We start from the raw sequence: 16,974 nt of genomic DNA on the forward strand, positions 1-16,974 counted from the left end.
ACTCTCCTGCGCCTCCCCCCCTTGGCCGGCCAGCCTCCCCTCCTCTCCTCCTTTATATACGGAGGCAGGGGCACCTCTAAACACACAAGTTGACACAAGTTGATCCACGTGATCTATTCCTTAGCCGTGTGCGGTGCCCCCTGCCACCATATTCCTCGATAATACTGTAGCGGAGTTTAGGCGAAGCCCTGCTGCTGTAGTTCATCAAGATCGTCACCACGCCGTTGTACTGACGAAACTCTTCCTCGACACTTTGCTGGATCGGAGTCCGGGGATCGTCATCGAGCTGAACGTGTGCTCGAACTCGGAGGTGCCGTAGTTTCGGTGCTTGATCGGTTGGATCGAGAAGACGTACGACTACTTCCTCTACGTCGTGTCATCGCTTCCGCAGTCGGTCTGCGTTGGGTACGTAGACAATACTCTCCCCTCGTTGCTATGCATCACATGATCTTGCGTGTGCGTAGGAAAATTTTGAAATTACTACGAAACCCTTCAGAAAGAGCTTCTCTGCGAGGAGGAATTGAAATGGGCGTTGAGAGCTAAGGTTCGTAAAATCGTCCAAGGCGAGGATAACACTCAATTCTTTCATATGATTGCTAATGGAAAGCATCGTAAGAAGAGAATTTTCCAATTAGAACAAGACGAAGGGACGATAGTTGGTCAGGAAAACCTGAAAGTTTACATTACCAACTATTATAAGCAGTTGTTTGGACCTCCGGAAGAGAATTTTGTGTCTTTGGATGAGTCAAGGGTTGAGGATGTCCCTCAACTTGAGACGGACGAGAATGAGATTTTGTTTGCTCCCTTTACGAAGAAAGAGGTGTTTGAGGCCATTGCACAAATGAAAAACAATAAGGCTCCAGGACCGGACGGGTTTCCGGCGGAGTTTTACAAAAAATGCTGGCACTTCATTAAGGGAGACCTGATGCCGATGTTTCATGAGTTTTTCAACGGTCAGCTTCATTTGTTCAAGCTGAATTTTGGAACGATAACTCTTCTTCCTAAGAAGACAAAGGCTATTCGCATTGAGCAGTTTAGGCCTATATGTCTGCTTAATGTCAGTTTCAAAATTTTCACCAAGGTTGGAACGAACAGACTTACGCAGATTGTGCATTCAGTTGTGCAACCGTCCCAGACTGCTTTCATGCCAGATAGAAATATCCTTGAAGGGGTGGTCGTCTTGCATGAAACGCTCCATGAGATTCACTTAAAAAAACTAGATGGTGTGGTTTTTAAAGTGGATTTCGAAAAAGCATACGATAAAGTTAAATGGCCTTTCATTCAACAAGCTTTGCGTATGAAAGGATTTGACACGGCCTGGAGAAACCAGATTGAGTCATTTACGCAAAAAGGGAGTGTAGGGATTAAAGTGAATGACGATATAGGTCACTATTTCCAGACACGCAAAGGGTTAAGGCAAGGAGATCCCATGTCACCGATTCTATTCAACAACATAGTGGTTGATATGCTAACTATTTTAATATGACAGGTTAAGGATGCGGGGCAGGTAGGTGCCCTGGTTCCGCACCTAGTTGATGGCGGTATATGCATATTACAGTATGCTGATGATACTATCATCTTTATGGAGCATGACTTTGCGAAAGCGAGAAACATGAAGCTTGTGTTATGCTTATTTAAACAATTGTCCGGGCTCAAAATTAACTTCCACAAGAGCGAATTGTTCTGTTTTGGAAGAGCTAATGATGACCAGGAGGCGTATAAGCAATTGTTCGGACATGAATTGGGTTCGTTACCGTTCACGTACTTAGGTATACCCATTCATCATCGTAACCTGACTAACAAGGAGTGGAAGTGCATCGAGGATCATTTTGAAAAGAAATTGAGCTATTGGAAAGGGAAGCTCATGTCATATGGAGGGCGATTAATTTTGATTAATTCGGTCATCACCAGTATGCCTATGTTTCTCCTATCCTTTTTTGAGGTCCCGGTGGGGGTCAGGAAGAGGTTAGACTTTTATCGATCTCGATTCTTTTGGCAGAATGATGATCTTAAACGAAAGTATAGGCTTGCAAAATGGGAAATCATATCTAGGCCAAAGGACCAAGGGGGTCTAGGCATTGAAAATCTGGATGTCAAGAACATATGTCTCCTCAGCAAGTGGCTATTCAAACTTTCGTCCGAGACGGAGGCTACGTGGGCTCAGATTTTGCTAAATAAGTATCTTCAGTCTAAAACCTTGGCACAGGTGACAGTGAGGTCGACTGACTCACCATTTTGGAAAGGATTGATGAGAGTCAAGCCACTCTTTTTCAACAGGACAAGGTTCTTAGTCGGAAATGGAGCTAATACGAGGTTCTGGGAGGATACGTGGCTTGGGGAGACGCCCCTTGCACTTCAATATCCTACTCTGTACAACGTTGTTCAACGTCGAGAAGCTTACATTGCAAACGTTTTACAATCCATTCCCCTCAATATTAGTTTTCGGAGGACGCTAGTTGGCAATCGTTGGGAGGCCTGGCTTCATCTTGTAAGACGGTTGATGGATGTCCAGTTGTCTCGGCAGCCAGATCGGTTGTATTGGAAACTGACTAAGGACGGTGTGTTCTCGGTCAAATCCATGTATCTGGATGTCATAAACTCTAGTGTCATTCCCTCCTCGAAGCACGTTTGGAAAGTAAAGGTACCTTTGCGAATCAAAGTGTTTATGTGGTTCGTGCATAAACAAGTCATTTTGACAAAGGATAATCTGGCAAAACGCAATTGGATGGGTTCTGCTAGGTGTAGTTTTTGTGACCATAACAAAACTATCAAACACCTCTTTCTAGATTGTCCGATGGCTAAGATTCTTTGGCGTTCGATTCATATTGCTTTTAATATTACTCCGCCCACCTCCATCAACATGTTATTTGGAACATGGCTTGATGGGGTTGACTCAGATATAGCGAGGCACATTCGTGTTGGAGTTTGTGCCTTATTATGGGCAGTCTGGAACTGCAGAAATGATTTGGTTTTTAACAGATCAACGAACATTCACTTTTTGCAGGTTATCTTCAGGGCCACAACATTGATCCGTATGTGGTCGCTACTCACTCCGACGGAGGCCAGGGGGCGTTTGGCTACTGCGTCTACCCGATGGGAGATGGTAGCTCGGGTTATTTTCAACCGGTTTGGATGGCGGTCATGTAATAGGATAGGCATGTAGTGCTCCTATTTTATTTGCCATCCGGTTGTGGCTTTCGATTAGGCTCTTATGAGCATTTTGTTTTATTTGTTACTTCGAGACTTGAAGACTTTGTTGCTGGATTCTTATTAATAATATGAGCCGTATGCATCTTTCTGATGCAGAGGCTGCGGTAAAATCCCTTTTCGAAAAAAATGTTGAGGTTGTCAATAATACACCCACTTCGACATATTTTGGTGAAATCTATTGGAGATTTTTTTGAGTGATTTTGCATAAATCAAGTAAGTGGCATTGTATACCATACACCTGTAATTTTGCTAAAGGAAGATGATCATTTTTTTTATGAAAGGAATAGACTCCACATAAAACATGGTGCACCATATCGGTGGTCACCAAACCTGAAACAAAGTCTGGGGCATCCGTCACCCACACGGATAAGGGCTCCGTAGCACCTAAAGTGTACTACACAAACCTTGCGCTATCTTATCACAGTCCCGACGACACTACACAGAAAATTAGAAATTTCAAAAAAAAGAAGGTACGGGTTCTTTGCTTCCCTGAAGAGGACGCCAAGCTTCGTAACATCATAGCCTCGCCCTTTCGGTGTTGTCACCATGGTCGAGCAGACTAACTAAAACATAATGTGTTGTTTTAACCTTCTCCGAAATCAGATGCACCATCAATGGCTTCCGAATCATCTCGGCCTGAAGGGGTTTGCGCGCATGTTGCATCTTGCCAGCCGCCGCCGCCAAGAAGGCACCCTGTTCATAACGTGCGACAAAAACCCCACTCACTCTTGTATTATGAGGACCGAAATTGCTTCACATGACATTCTTCGTCTGATCAGCATATTTTAATATTTGGCTTATCATTTGCATTGACTGGATCCGGTCTATATATGTATTTCAGACTTCATTGGCCCTACACTCATTTCTTTTCGATCTCACACCACATAGAAAACACCGATATATCCTGCAACTTATAAATTAGGGTTGTTTTTAAACAACATTGATTAGCTTTGGGGCGTAGATTCATGTCGTCTCAATCGGGCGGTGAGGTTAGGGTTTCTTATCATGTAGTGAGATTTGGTGTCAGGTGCTTTACATCTATGCAAAGGCGAAGCCTTGCCGGCAACAATCGTGGCTCCATAGCATTGGTCCTTAGGGTGCACTATAACTTCCCAGTTTCCTCAAAAAAAAGTTGTCATCGATAAGGTCAAGCCGGCTCCAGTAGGGGGCCGGCGATAGCGGCGCGTCGGCGGCTCGTTCTGGAGGTAGTAGTGGTGGCTCGGTGGTCTCGGTATCCCAATGTAATGTTTATTATATTTGAGATGTTTTATATTTCGGATGAACTTTTAATAATAGAGGCGATCTTTTGTGAAAAAAAAAACATTGATTGGCCTATTTTCACCTTGGCGGGTGGTCATGGAGGTTCCCTACGAATTAATATGGGATGATACGCTCCCGTATAAACGTGTATTCGTAAACAATCGAATAAAAATAATTCTTTCCTCCCACGGTACGTGCTTGGATACCTCCCCCGGTACGTTTGCGATACGGTCCAGCCCAGCTAATGGGCAAAACCCTAGCCCGGCCCCGATGATCCCCTGTTGAATCGATCCTTCCTCTCGATCCCGACCTGGCTCCACACCCGGCTGCGGCGGCGGCAGGCCGGCGGTGAATCCAGCAGTGCTGCGCTCCCCCTCAGCCCCTCTCACACAGGCACGCAACAGCCAGTAGCAGCCCGTTCCCCGGCGGCAGCTCACCGGCTGAGGTCGTCACTTCGCAGGCGGCAGCAGCAGCACCAAGGTATGGGCTCGGCCTCTAACTCCTCAACTCCTTTGCCCAGTACCAAACCGTATCTCACAGCTCAGTTTCTTTTTCTCATCTCCTCTAGATGGCTCCTGCTCAACCTAGGGCGCCTTTGTGTTTGTCCATCTTACAATTTTATAGGAAAATAGAAAAATGAATCCCCTGCTGATCTTTTTGTTGGCAAATGTAGGTACTTGATTGATGGAGCCAGATTTAACTTTGGATGAAGTAGCAGAACAGAACAGATCAGCACCTGACGAAGAGGATGAAGATGCTTTCATCGTCGAGGAGATTGGGGATTCTTCAGATGACCGACAGGCAGAGCCGACCGTGATGTTGGAACCCAAGAAGGGGATGATGTTCAGCAGCGAGGATGATGCTGTCAGGTTCTACAAAGCTTATGCCAGAAAAAAGGGCTTTGGTGTGATAAGAAGGACGACCAGACACGGAGAAGACAAAATGCTTACTTATTTCACGCTTGCTTGTAACAGACAAGGGAAGGCTCAGTTCTCAGCAAAGAACTCATTTAAGCCTAATCCGTCGACAAGGATGCAATGCCCAGCTAAGAGTAATTTCTCTCGTCGTGGGGAAAATTTCTGTATCACGACTGTTACGCTTGAACACAATCATCCTATAAGTCCAAGCAAAGCCAGATTTCTGAGATGTCATAAGAAAGTGGACTTGCATTCCAAGAGAAGGCTAGAATTGAATGATCAAGCAGGAGCACGTATGAACACGAATTTTGGTTCTCCTGTTATGGAAGCTGGAAATCTTGAGTTTGGTGAAAAGGAATGCACTAACTATTTGCAAGAGAAAAGAAGCCTGAAACTTGGTGCTGGAGATGCACATGCTCTTTATCAATATTTTCTCCGTATGCAGTCAAAAGATCCAGCTTTTTTCCATGTTATGGATGTGGCTGAGGATGGACGATTGAGAAATGTCTTTTGGGCAGATGCAAGAAGTAGGGCTGCATATGAGTCTTATTGGGATGTCATCACATTTGACACTACATACCTAACAAACAAGTATAGAATACCGCTCGCTACTTTTGTTGGCGTAAATCATCATGGAGAATCTGTTCTATTAGGTTGTGGTCTTCTGTCCAATGAAGACACTGAGACTTTTGTTTGGCTATTTAAATCTTGGCTATGTTGTATGTCATGCAAACCACCAAATGCTATAGTCACCGACCAATGCAAACCAATGCAGAATGCTATTGAAGAAGTTTTCCCTCAAGCTCGGCATAGATGGTGTACATGTCATATCATGAAGAAGATTCCTGAAAATCTTAGTGGGTATGAAAACATTAAATCTTCATTGTCAAATGTGGTGTATGATTCCTTGACCAAACATGGTTTTGACAAAGCTTGGGTGGAGATGATCAATAAATATGATCTTCAGGACAATGAATGGCTTGCTGGATTATATGATAATAAAAATCTATGGGTACCAGCATACGTAAAAGATACTTTCTGGGCAGGAATGTCTTCAACAAAAAGGAGTGAGAGTGTAAATGCTTTCTTTGATGGCTATGTCAATGCTAGAACAACTCTGAAGCAATTTGTGGAGCAGTATGAAAATGCACTAAGAGAAAAGGTAGAGAAAGAAAACAAGGCTGATTCTAAGTCATTCCAAGAGCAAATTCCATGCATTACTCACTATGACTTTGAGAGGCAATTTCAAGCAGCATATACTACTGCAAAGTTTAAAGAGTTTCAAGATCAATTAAGAGGTAAAATCTATTGCTATCCAACTCAGCTGAACAAAGAAGGATCAGTTTTTACATTTGGAGTCAGAGAGGACAGCAAGATTTTTTGTGAAGGAGAGGATGGCAAAAGAAAAGAGAAAAGGGTTATTTTAGAGTTCATTGTCTTGTTCAACCAAGGGGAATGCGATGTGCAGTGTATGTGTAGGCTCTTTGAATTTCGAGGCATCTTGTGTAGCCACATCATTTCCGTGCTTGCTCTCATGGAGATCACAGATGTACCTTCTAGGTATATATTGCAGCGATGGAGAAAGGATATTAAGCGCAAACACACATTCGTTAGATGCTTCTATGATGATATGATTGATACACAAGTTGTGCAGCGTTATGATAATTTGTGCAAGCATTCCCATGAAGTGGCAGAGAATGGTGCAGAGTCTGATGCATTGCATGACTTGGTGATGGATGGCCTTAATGAGTTACAAAGAAAGATTGATGCGTACCGTGCTAGGTAGGAAGTTTAGGAGAAGGATCCAACTTCAAAGCATGAAGATACAATGCAAAAAAAAAAGTACTCAGTCCAATCCCTATTTGCAGTGTAAGTCGTCCTTCAAAGAGAAAGGAATCGAAAGTGGATCAAGTGGTCAAAATATTGAGAGCAAAGAAGCAGCAGGTACCAACAAATGCAAATGAAATGCCAAGTCAATAGAGGAGAAAGGTATCAAAATTTTAGTTATCCAAGAAGATCTTTCTGTTGTAACTTACTAAAGTGTAAGAACCATCTCTTGGCGGAAACAGAACAGCAAATCAAAAAATGGGCAAGGCGCTAATCTAGAGAGTTCACAACAAATGGAGGTAATATTTCAGTCAGATACTCTATTAGAAACACCAATCAGTACTGCCAAAATTCTGCATGCAAAGGCCAGGCTAGCATACCACACGGTTAATGGTTAATTAACCCCTGAAACAAAACAAAATAAAATAAAACCTTGACCTTACAGTGCTAGTCTGAGTTGAATATCAACCTTCTAATTCCCTGAAATTGGGACCCTTGCTTATCCTGATCAATCCTGACTTGTACCTGTTCAGCACAGGCACATCAGGAAAAGGGCCATCCTCGCTAACATACATGTGAGCTCTTCAGCTTTACTAATTTTCAGTCGACTGATTTCTGCTGTGTCTCGATCTCCTACGCACGAAAGATAAGATATGGGAGACGGGGTCCTATGGTATGGGTCTTCGACCCTTGGTCTAATTCCACGACGGAGAGTCGGCGTGGCGTAAAGTGAAGATTGGGGGGAATAGAGCGAAATCCCCGTCTGGGGTATTCCGAAGGAGTATAATTGGCGCTAGGTCAAATTTCCATTCGTTTGATTGACGGGCATGAATCTCAGCAAGCGATTCCTGTTGTACTGGTTGTGTACATGATCTCATTGGAATTGGATGTTTGTTTTAACGGGTTTTGTTTCCACAAAATCAACCCGGTTTGAGAGCTCATGAGGGGATGCCCTCATTTTGTCTGGAATGAGCTGCTCCGCGCGTGTGTGTGTGTGGGGGGGGGGGGTGCGTTGCTGTTAGGAGCTAGGGTTCTGCCCGGTCTTGGCCGTAGGCAGTAGGGGAAGGAGGGGGCTGGGCGTGGCGATGAGCGGCCGCGCCGGCGGCTCGGCGCCGTCGCGGGAGAGGAAGATGGCGGCGGCCGCGCAAGAGGCAGGGGGCGGCTAGGGTTCCGGCTCCTTTGGGAGCCGGGCAATAGAGATAATCTTCTTATTGCTTAATTCCAAAAAGAGTCTTACAACCTATATTTATAACCTAGATAACTTGCATAAGAATTAACCTAAGATAACTTGCATAAGAATTAACCTAAGATAACTTGTGGGCTAAGATTGCCCGGTGGGCCTCTACGGTCGTAACACTTCTCCCCGCCTGCACAAACAGCTCGTCCTCGAGCTGTAAGGTGGGGAAGCGCTGACGGAACTCCTCAAGGCGATCAACCAGCGTCAAACACCTTCTCGACAGCTGGGGCAGCCAGGTCGGCGGCGACGGCGTCCTCCGGAATGTAGTCTGCAACCTTCAGGTAGAAGAGTCGTGGGCAGACATGGCCGGGCGTGTAGGGCTCGTCGCAGTTGAAGCACAATCCTTGGCGGTGACGCTCGAGGAGCTCGGCTGAGGTGAGCCGGCGGAACGGGCGTCCCGCGGTCGCTGCGAGGGGTGCCGCAGAAGCCTGCGCAGGCCGACCCTGCGCGGAATCCGGCCCTGGTAGCGACCCAGCGGTCCGGGACGGTGATTCCTGCTGGATGGCCATCGCGCGGCGCTCGAACGCGCGGGCGTAGTACATGGCCGACTGGAGATCCTGGGGTCCGCGAAGCTCCACGTCGACGCGAATGTGATCCGGAAGGCCGCCGACGAAGAGCTCAGCCCGCTGCAGGGCCGTCACACCTGGCGCGTGACACGCCAGGGCCTGGAAGCGGTCGGCGAAATCCTGCACCGTGGAGGTGAAAGGTAGGCGGCCCAACTCGGCCAATCGGCTCCCGCGTAATGGCGGTCCGAAGCGAAGAAGGCACAGCTCGCGGAAGCGCTCCCACGGGGGCATGCTGCCCTCGTCCTGCTCGAGGGCGTAGTACCATGTGTGGACGGCCCCGCGGAGATGGTAGGAAGCCAGCCAAGTGTGCTGCCCGCGGAAGAACTGGTCATACTGGTTGAGCTAGTTAAGCGGGTCGTCCGAGCCGTCATAAGTGGCGAAGTCGAGCTTGGCGAACCTGGTTGGCTGCTGGTTTGGCGCGCCATGGCCCACTGCCTCGGCGGTGCGGAGAGCTGATGACGGTGCTTGGTCCATGGTGGGAAGGCCGGCGTAGGCCCCCGTGGCGCCCGACGCCCCGGGCTGCAACTGGGAACCCGACGGCTCCCGGGCCTCCGTGTAAACCAGCGGGGGCGATGTCCCGTGGAGCCAGCCCGGAAGCGGAGATGGTGGCGATGGGAACCGGACCTCCTGGATCGGAAGACCGCCTGGCGCGGATTGGCCCAGGCTAGGGCTGGGCGGTGGCCGCCGGGAGGGACGGCGAGGCGGTGGGTGGCGCGGGCCCTGGGCGGCTGCTGGCGGCGCGGGTGGCGCCGCGAGCGCTGGCGTCTGCCACTGGGGCCAGGGCGGCGTGGAAGTGGCCGGCGATGGTAGCGCCGGGTAGCCCTCGGCGATGGCCGCTGGGACGGAGTAGGCCGGCCACTGCGGGCCCTGGGCGGCTGCTGGCGGCGCGGGTGGCGCCGCGAGCGCTGGCGGCGGCCACTCGGGCCAGGGCGGCGTGGAAGCGGCCGGCGATGGTAGCGCCGGGTAGCCCCCGGCGATGGCCGCGGGGACGGAGTACCACGGCAGTGCCGGCTGGCCCGAGGGTACGGCCGGCGGTGGCGGCCCGTACGGGCTAGCCAAATAGAGACGGATGCCGTAGACCGCGATCACCAGGTCATTGAGCACGCCGGCCATGGCCTCCGGGGAAAACTGGTTCGGCATGGGGTGTGGAGATGGCGGCGAATTGTGTACGGGTGGCGGTGGCTGGCCCTGGCTCGGCGTTGTACCGGGGGCGATCGGTGCCGACGGGAGGGTGAGCGAGGCCGTGGCGCTCGGCGATAAGGCGGCGGCGGTGGTGGAATTGGTGGCAGCGGCGGTGGGGGTGCTGGTGGGCGGCGGCGGCGGTGGTGGCGATGACATGGTCGAAACCCAGGTAGCTGATACCAAGGTGTTAGGAGCTAGGGTTCTGTCCGGTCTTGGCCGTAGGCAGTAGGGGAAGGAGGGGGCTGGGCGTGGCGATGAGCGGCCGCGCCGGCGGCTGGGCGCCGTCGCGGGAGAGGAAGATGGTGGCGGCAGCGCAAGAGGCAGGGGGCGGCTAGGGTTCCGGCTCCTCTGGGAGCCGGGCAATAGAGATAATCTTCTTATTGCTTAATTCCAAAAAGAGTCTTACAGCCTATATTTATAACCTAGATAACTTGCATAAGAATTAACCTAAGATAACTTGCATAAGAATTAATCTAAGATAACTTGTGGGCTAAGATTGCCCGGTGGGCCTCTACGGCCGTAACAGTTGCCTGCCTGTGAGATTTGGTGCACAGGAGCGCGATTACATCCCCCCCCCCCCCCTCCTCTCCCCGAGCACTCCTCCGTTGACCTGCAAGGGAGGCGTCTCCCTCTATTCCACTAGTTTTGATTTTTAGCTCTGCTCCTTGATTCATCCCCTCCCTCCCCCCCTGGGTAGGGTCTGTCCTCCTTTTGTTGTGATTCGATTTTGAGCTTTTTTTTCTGTCTCCCACGTACGATTTCGTTTCGATTTGTCATGGAATTAATGAGCTATAGTTCAATGATTTTTCAGATCAAGGGTTTGTGTCAACATTTGTGTTGTTTGGGGGTTGGAAGTGATGGCACTTTTTTTTTGCTCATTTCTTTGGGTTTCAGCGTCCAGTGCAAACTGGGAGCAAACTGCAAGTTATCAGCTTCATCCAGAGTAAATGAAAAAACAAACTAGCTAGCTATCTGCATTCATATCTATAAAAAACTGTCTGCATTCAAATGCCAAGGGCCATTAGAAGCAGCAGCCAACCCAACCAATCCCAATCAAATGACACTAAAAAATCGGAGTGCAAGCAAGCCCTAAAACAGTTAAGAAGTTTTTGCTTAGCCTTTTGATTCAGTTTGGGTTGGTACCCTTCCTCCACCAGGTAGCGTCTGTTGTAGTCCAATTTCTGTACCACCAGCACATAGCTCTAGTCTATCTTGAACTGATCATTGAGATGATTTGTTTTTTACTGCTGATGGAATCATTAAATAATTGTGATAGAAGTAAAGTGTTCTTCGTTCATACCTTATAAGTATAACATATGCTAATGTGGTTGTTGTGAGCAGGACAAGGCTGGGATGTACAGGGTGGTTTCTATGTCAGTCCTGATGCAAAGCTGCTATTTGTGGTCCCTATCCGTGGGTAAGCACCACCTTAACAATATACATCATTCTATTTTTATTGATTTTTTTCTATTAATGTGTTTTTTATGTCCATTTTTGATACATAAACATCTGCAGGAACAGTCCAGCCACGTTGGGGATGAGTGGAGATCACTACATCAGCACGAAGTACTCCACTGTGAAGCATGGCCGAATGTACTTCCAAGTCTGGATGGTTGAAATTCACGATGTAGACTAATCTGGAGATAGGGTTGCTCATGCTCATCTTATTTTCATGATGATGAAACTCTTGGCATCGGTTTCGATGCCCTGTAGATACTCAGCACTAGTTGCCCAAGGCTTCACACATGATGTTTTGCCATCAGTACTAAGTTTCAGTCTAGGTATCATATATGACCAGACACAAACCTTAGTCTTTCTTCATTATGTGTTTGTCAGTTAAATCATTTAGTCTTCTTCAGTTTCTTTTCAAGTTATCAGTTGATCAGTTTCATATTCTTCTCGGTTTCTTTTTCTTCTTCTCATTTTTAGTTTTCTCACTCACTTCATTTCTTCTTCAGTTTTATCAGTTTCTTAGCTCCTCGTCATTTCAATTGTTTAGTTTATCAATTTCTGTAGTTTCTTCATCAGTTTGTCAGATTAGTATTTTCTTATTCATTTCTCTATTCTTCTCTAGTCCTCTTCTTTCTTTTAAGTTGTGTATCAGTATTAAGTTTTCATTGAAATTCATTATTCTGTTCCTCTGTTTTGAGATTGCATGTCCCTTTGCTCAGCTAAATTAGTGTTAATCATCTTGCCATTCCTTATATTTCATTCATTCAGTCATGTTACTTCTAGTCAGTCAATTTCAGTTATGTTACATGTAGTCGATCAGTTTCATTCATGTTACACTTAGAGCTCTCTAATAAGACTTAAATGCATTTGTTTCTAGTCGATCAATTTCAGCCATGTTTCATCTAGTCGATCAGCTTTAGCCATGTTACAGCTAGAGCTCCCTGTAAAGCAAAACTTCTTCAAGTTCAGTTCATTGTGTATGTTACTCCCTCCGATCCAAAATAGTGTCGCAGTTTTGAACTAAGATTAGTTCAACCTTAGTTCAAAACCACGACACTTATTATGGACCGGAGGGAGTATCTTTTTAACAAGTCACAAATACTACCTCTGTACCAAAATATAAGACGTGTTTAAGCTAAACTCGCCTACAAAAACGTCTTATATTTTGATATAGAGGGAGTATTTTTTGGGTCATATAGTACTAAATTGCCTTGTTTTTTTGGTTTTTTTTTTGCGAGTAAAATTGCCTTGTTGCCTATATGATTTTCTCATCCTATTAAAATAGCCTTTGGATGTGTATAATTCAGCATTAGCCAAGAGAGTGTTTGATTATCTTCTACAGTTCTCAGGTTTATAGACCTCCATTGTGTGGTCTCTTTGGTTCGTGTATCTTCCACTTAATTTTCCTCTCTTTCCTTAAAATTGCGATTGTCCAGTCATGTTACCTCAGTAACTACTCCCTCCGTTTCTAAATATTTGTTTTTCTAGAGATTTCAATAAGTGACTACATATGGAGCAAAATGAGTGAATCTACACTCTAAAATATGTCTATATACATCTGTATGTGGTAGTCCATTTGAAATCTCTTAAAAGACAAATATTTAGGAACGGATGGAGTAGTTAAATTTGTAATTTCGAAAGCTGGATATGAACATTGGCCCGCGAAGCTATCATCAAGAAGTAAAGTGTAATTTTGAAGGATGCACATTACACTGGTCTCTTAGAGCTATTATCAGGTACTAGAAATCTGTCGAATTCTGGCAGGATTGAAAGACAAAGCTAGGTGCACACGTGACGCGTGTCAAGTGTTACGTTCTAACTGGGCAAAAATTTAACTTGCACTGAACGAAAATCAGTCGACTGATCGATAGGCATTCCCCAGATCTTTCTCCCGGCAAGAGTTATAACTTACGTACCAACAAAAAGAGCTGTGTTATACTCACGACAAAGCATGGACCACTTATAGACGATGCTTAAAATCCGGCCGGACATGCGTGCATACATCGGGCATCGGCAGCTGGATTTCGATGCCGTGCATGCGTCAGCAGGATCGTGCATGAAGCAATTTCGCAACAAAAATGTTAGTGCCCTTGAAGTCACCAATATTTATGAAAGTTTGCCAATTCCGAACATCAATATGGACAAAAATGTATGAAAGTAGAGTTTGAATTGGTTTAGGGGAATATGAACTATTTGTCATTCACACATGTCAGTGTAAAGTAAAAAAAATTTGGAGCCAAAGGGAATTCTAGCTTCTAAATGAAAACACAGTTGATGAATTGTTTGCCTCAAGCCTAATTCTCTTGCGACCTGTGACACTTAGGGCCAATGTGAACCCAAATCAACAAGTGCCACAAGACCAATATTGAACCAAAAAAAAGTAAATATTATCTCTCCCCTGTCTCTCTCTCCTATATATACCTTTTTAAAACTAACTTCAGGTTCTATTGCGTGTTCGTCCTCGGTCAACTTTATGTATGCCCCTCGTCCTTTTCTTCATTCTGTTTTTTTTCTTCCATCTCCATTCTTTCAAACAGTTTTTTCATAAAAACTGCATTAGCTATTCGATCTCTTGTTGACTTGCAAATATTTTGGACTTTGATAACCAACGAATATCAATTTTTTAAGCATGACAAAATGAATCTTTTTATGGCAAGTTATGTTATCGCAAGGATGACAATTTCTTTTAGCAAGCATGACAAATCTGTCATGTTTAGTTTTTTTTATCAAGATCTGTCGTATTTTCTAAAGGAAATCGCCAGTGATTATTGTGAACACCGACCAGCGATTATCGTGAACATCATTTTCGAACAGTAACACCGACCAGTGATTATTGTGAACATCATTTTCGAACAATGTCTTGGTGGATTTCTTCCTTGGATCCTTGATCCGACATATCAAGCAGAAATGTGCATGATAAACGCGCCCCTCCAATAGATTGTTCACATCAATTCTTATGTAGTTACATGGAAAAGGCAAAGGCTCGATCACATATGCGGCAAGTTCCACTGTTAACACTGAACAATGCGGATCAACCCCACCAATACATCTTCAGTGGCCACCCCATCCGGTTGGTTGGTCAGAACTCAACATTGACGACTGCTCTGTCTTTGAAACCGAAGTAACTGAGGCTAGAATGGTCCTCCTGCTCACCTGGGCCAATTGATCTTCAGTTCAGGTCGAAACCTGCTCTCATGTTCTTCGGCACTTGAAGCGGGAACTACTGCTTGTATGAAGGAATTGCTTTAATACTTGAATCAGATTGCTTGGAGCTTGTTAACATGCTTAAGGCTAAAGTTAGAGACCGTTCAAAGTTAGCCTCTTTAGTTCATGAGATAAAAAGTTTGTTGTCCAGAGAAAAGTTTGTATCACTTATATTAGTCACTGCCAAAACACTATTAGTGGTTATATGGCAAATTATGCACACATCGAACAACAAACAACTGTCTGGCTCTTCTCTGGACCAGGTGATGTTGTTGATCTATATCGCGCTGATTATAATCTTGATGTTTGACGAGTAATACAAATTCCTTATATTGCAAAAATAATAATAATTGTGAATACCATTCTGAAAAGTGCCTGAGGTGGGTATCTTCCTTGGATCCTTGATCCGACGGCTACGTCACCCCTGACTTGGCCACCGCAAGTCATTGAACCCGTGCCTTCCCTGCCCACGACCAGCCGTCAGCGTGAAATCCAAGCAGTCCCGAGAATCGCATCGGGATAGATAGATCCATAGAAGAAGGGCAGGGGCAGAGGCGCGGAGCAGAGGAAATCAAGAAGGCGGGGAAGATCGTCGGAGCGGCGATGGAGGGGTGGGACAAGGGCACGAAGAGCGTGGTGGGCGAGATCCCGCTGCTGTCGACGCGGGCGGGCCCCCGGGACGGCGATGCGTGGCGGCAGCGGCTCAAGGAGGAGTACCGCGCTCTCATCGCCTACACCTCCGTCAACAAGGCCAAGGACAACGACTGGTTCCGCATCGCCGCCGCCAACCCGGAGGGCACCCGCTGGGAGGGCACCTGCTGGTACGTCCACAACCTCCGCCGCTACGAGTTCCCCCTCCAGTTCGACATCCCCGTCGCCTACCCCCAGGTCGCCCCCGAGATCGAGCTCCCCACCCTCGACGGCAAGACCCACAAGGTCCGCAATCACGCTCTCTCTTTCCCGTGCCGTCTACGTCGCCGTGTGTTGTGTGGGTTCTTGGTTGTGGATCGTGATTGTTGGACATGGATGCAGATGTACCGCGGGGGGAAGATCTGCCTCACCGTGCACTTCAAGCCGCTGTGGGCCAAGAACTGCCCGCGGTTCGGGCTCGCCCACGCTCTCTGCCTCGGACTCGCGCCGTGGCTCGCCGCGGAGGTGCCCATCCTGGTCGACTCGGGCATGGTGAAGCACAAGGACGATGAGGCTGCTCCTGCAGATGCCGCTGCTGCGTCTGGCTCTGCCGCTGCCTCTTAGCTGCAAGACAGTTACAGTATGCCTTTTTTGTTGTCGCTGACAGTGACAGTTACAGTATGATGGTTGTCAAGGGGATTGGAGGATTGAAAATCCACTCGGTTGTGGACTAATAAGAGCCAGCAATACCTATACTCTAGTTGTCATGTGCTACTTGCTGTTCCATATTTTGCTGATGAACTGGTTGTTGATTTGAACTGTAGTTAGTTTGTCTGACTTATTTGGTGTGCATCGAAGTAGTAGATTTGCATCCAACATTGATCTTCAAACAAATTTGAACAAATTAATTGCCTCCGCCCTGCTGGATAGCTTAGGTGGATGCTGTTAATTTAGGATGGAACCTGATACTTGTGTTGCGTTAACAGAAGTCTGTTTTCTGTCTCGACAAAGAATAATAAAACTTCAGCAAGATCAGGTGCACAATGTTTTTTGCCTTACCTATACTATCCAGGAAATATTAAAATGACTTGGATGTATGACTGTAGCACTGCTACCAGCCTACCATTGTGTTTTTAACACACACTGATATTGAATATGTTCGCTAGAAACCTAAAACTGGTTGAATTGTTGCCTTTTATATTGACTTGATTTTTTCATGATTGGAACAGCGGGATTTGACTTACGGGTTGTTGTGTTATAACTTCATAATTTCTTGGTGCTATACTTTATTTTGAGAGAACAGAGGATTTCATTGATTCATAGGAGAGTTTGCAGAGTCAGCAACTACAAAAGGACCAATCTCTGTCCGGACATGCCCCAACCTGAAATTGTTAATACTCTCTAACTTGGCAAGCTCATGAGTTGCCTGGTTAAACTCTACCAATTTTAGAAACTTTGAACCTATACAGAGTAGACTTAAGGATGTTGA

The 16,974-nt window shown here is 46.4% G+C and overlaps 2 protein-coding genes across 8 annotated transcripts; both read left to right on the plus strand.

The window, feature by feature from the left end:
• The first annotated feature begins 4,658 nt into the window (after positions 1–4,658).
• LOC123093347 (protein FAR-RED IMPAIRED RESPONSE 1) lies at positions 4,659–12,094 on the plus strand. Of its 7 annotated transcripts, none has more exons than XM_044515298.1 (6): positions 4,659–4,950; positions 5,144–7,376; positions 7,457–7,513; positions 7,748–7,789; positions 11,541–11,616; positions 11,715–12,094. In XM_044515298.1, exon 2 carries the CDS (start codon positions 5,155–5,157, stop codon positions 7,171–7,173), a length of 2,019 nt encoding a protein of 672 aa, XP_044371233.1. In that variant the 5' UTR covers positions 4,659–4,950; positions 5,144–5,154; the 3' UTR covers positions 7,174–7,376; positions 7,457–7,513; positions 7,748–7,789; positions 11,541–11,616; positions 11,715–12,094. The 7 variants fall into 7 exon arrangements, with proteins under 7 accessions (XP_044371233.1, XP_044371232.1, XP_044371231.1 ...); XM_044515297.1 differs by having other exon boundaries at positions 7,753–7,789; XM_044515296.1 differs by having other exon boundaries at positions 5,144–7,513.
• A 3,254-nt stretch (positions 12,095–15,348) lies between these two features.
• On the plus strand, positions 15,349–16,308 carry LOC123093349 (ubiquitin-fold modifier-conjugating enzyme 1). Its single transcript, XM_044515300.1, has 2 exons — positions 15,349–15,791; positions 15,888–16,308. The coding sequence occupies exons 1-2, from the start codon at positions 15,459–15,461 to the stop codon at positions 16,107–16,109; spliced, it is 555 nt and encodes a 184-aa protein (XP_044371235.1). The 5' UTR covers positions 15,349–15,458; the 3' UTR covers positions 16,110–16,308.
• Positions 16,309–16,974: the final 666 nt, after the last annotated feature.

This window comes from Triticum aestivum, chromosome 4B (assembly GCF_018294505.1).
Source record: "Triticum aestivum cultivar Chinese Spring chromosome 4B, IWGSC CS RefSeq v2.1, whole genome shotgun sequence".
NCBI lineage: Eukaryota > Viridiplantae > Streptophyta > Magnoliopsida > Poales > Poaceae > Triticum > Triticum aestivum.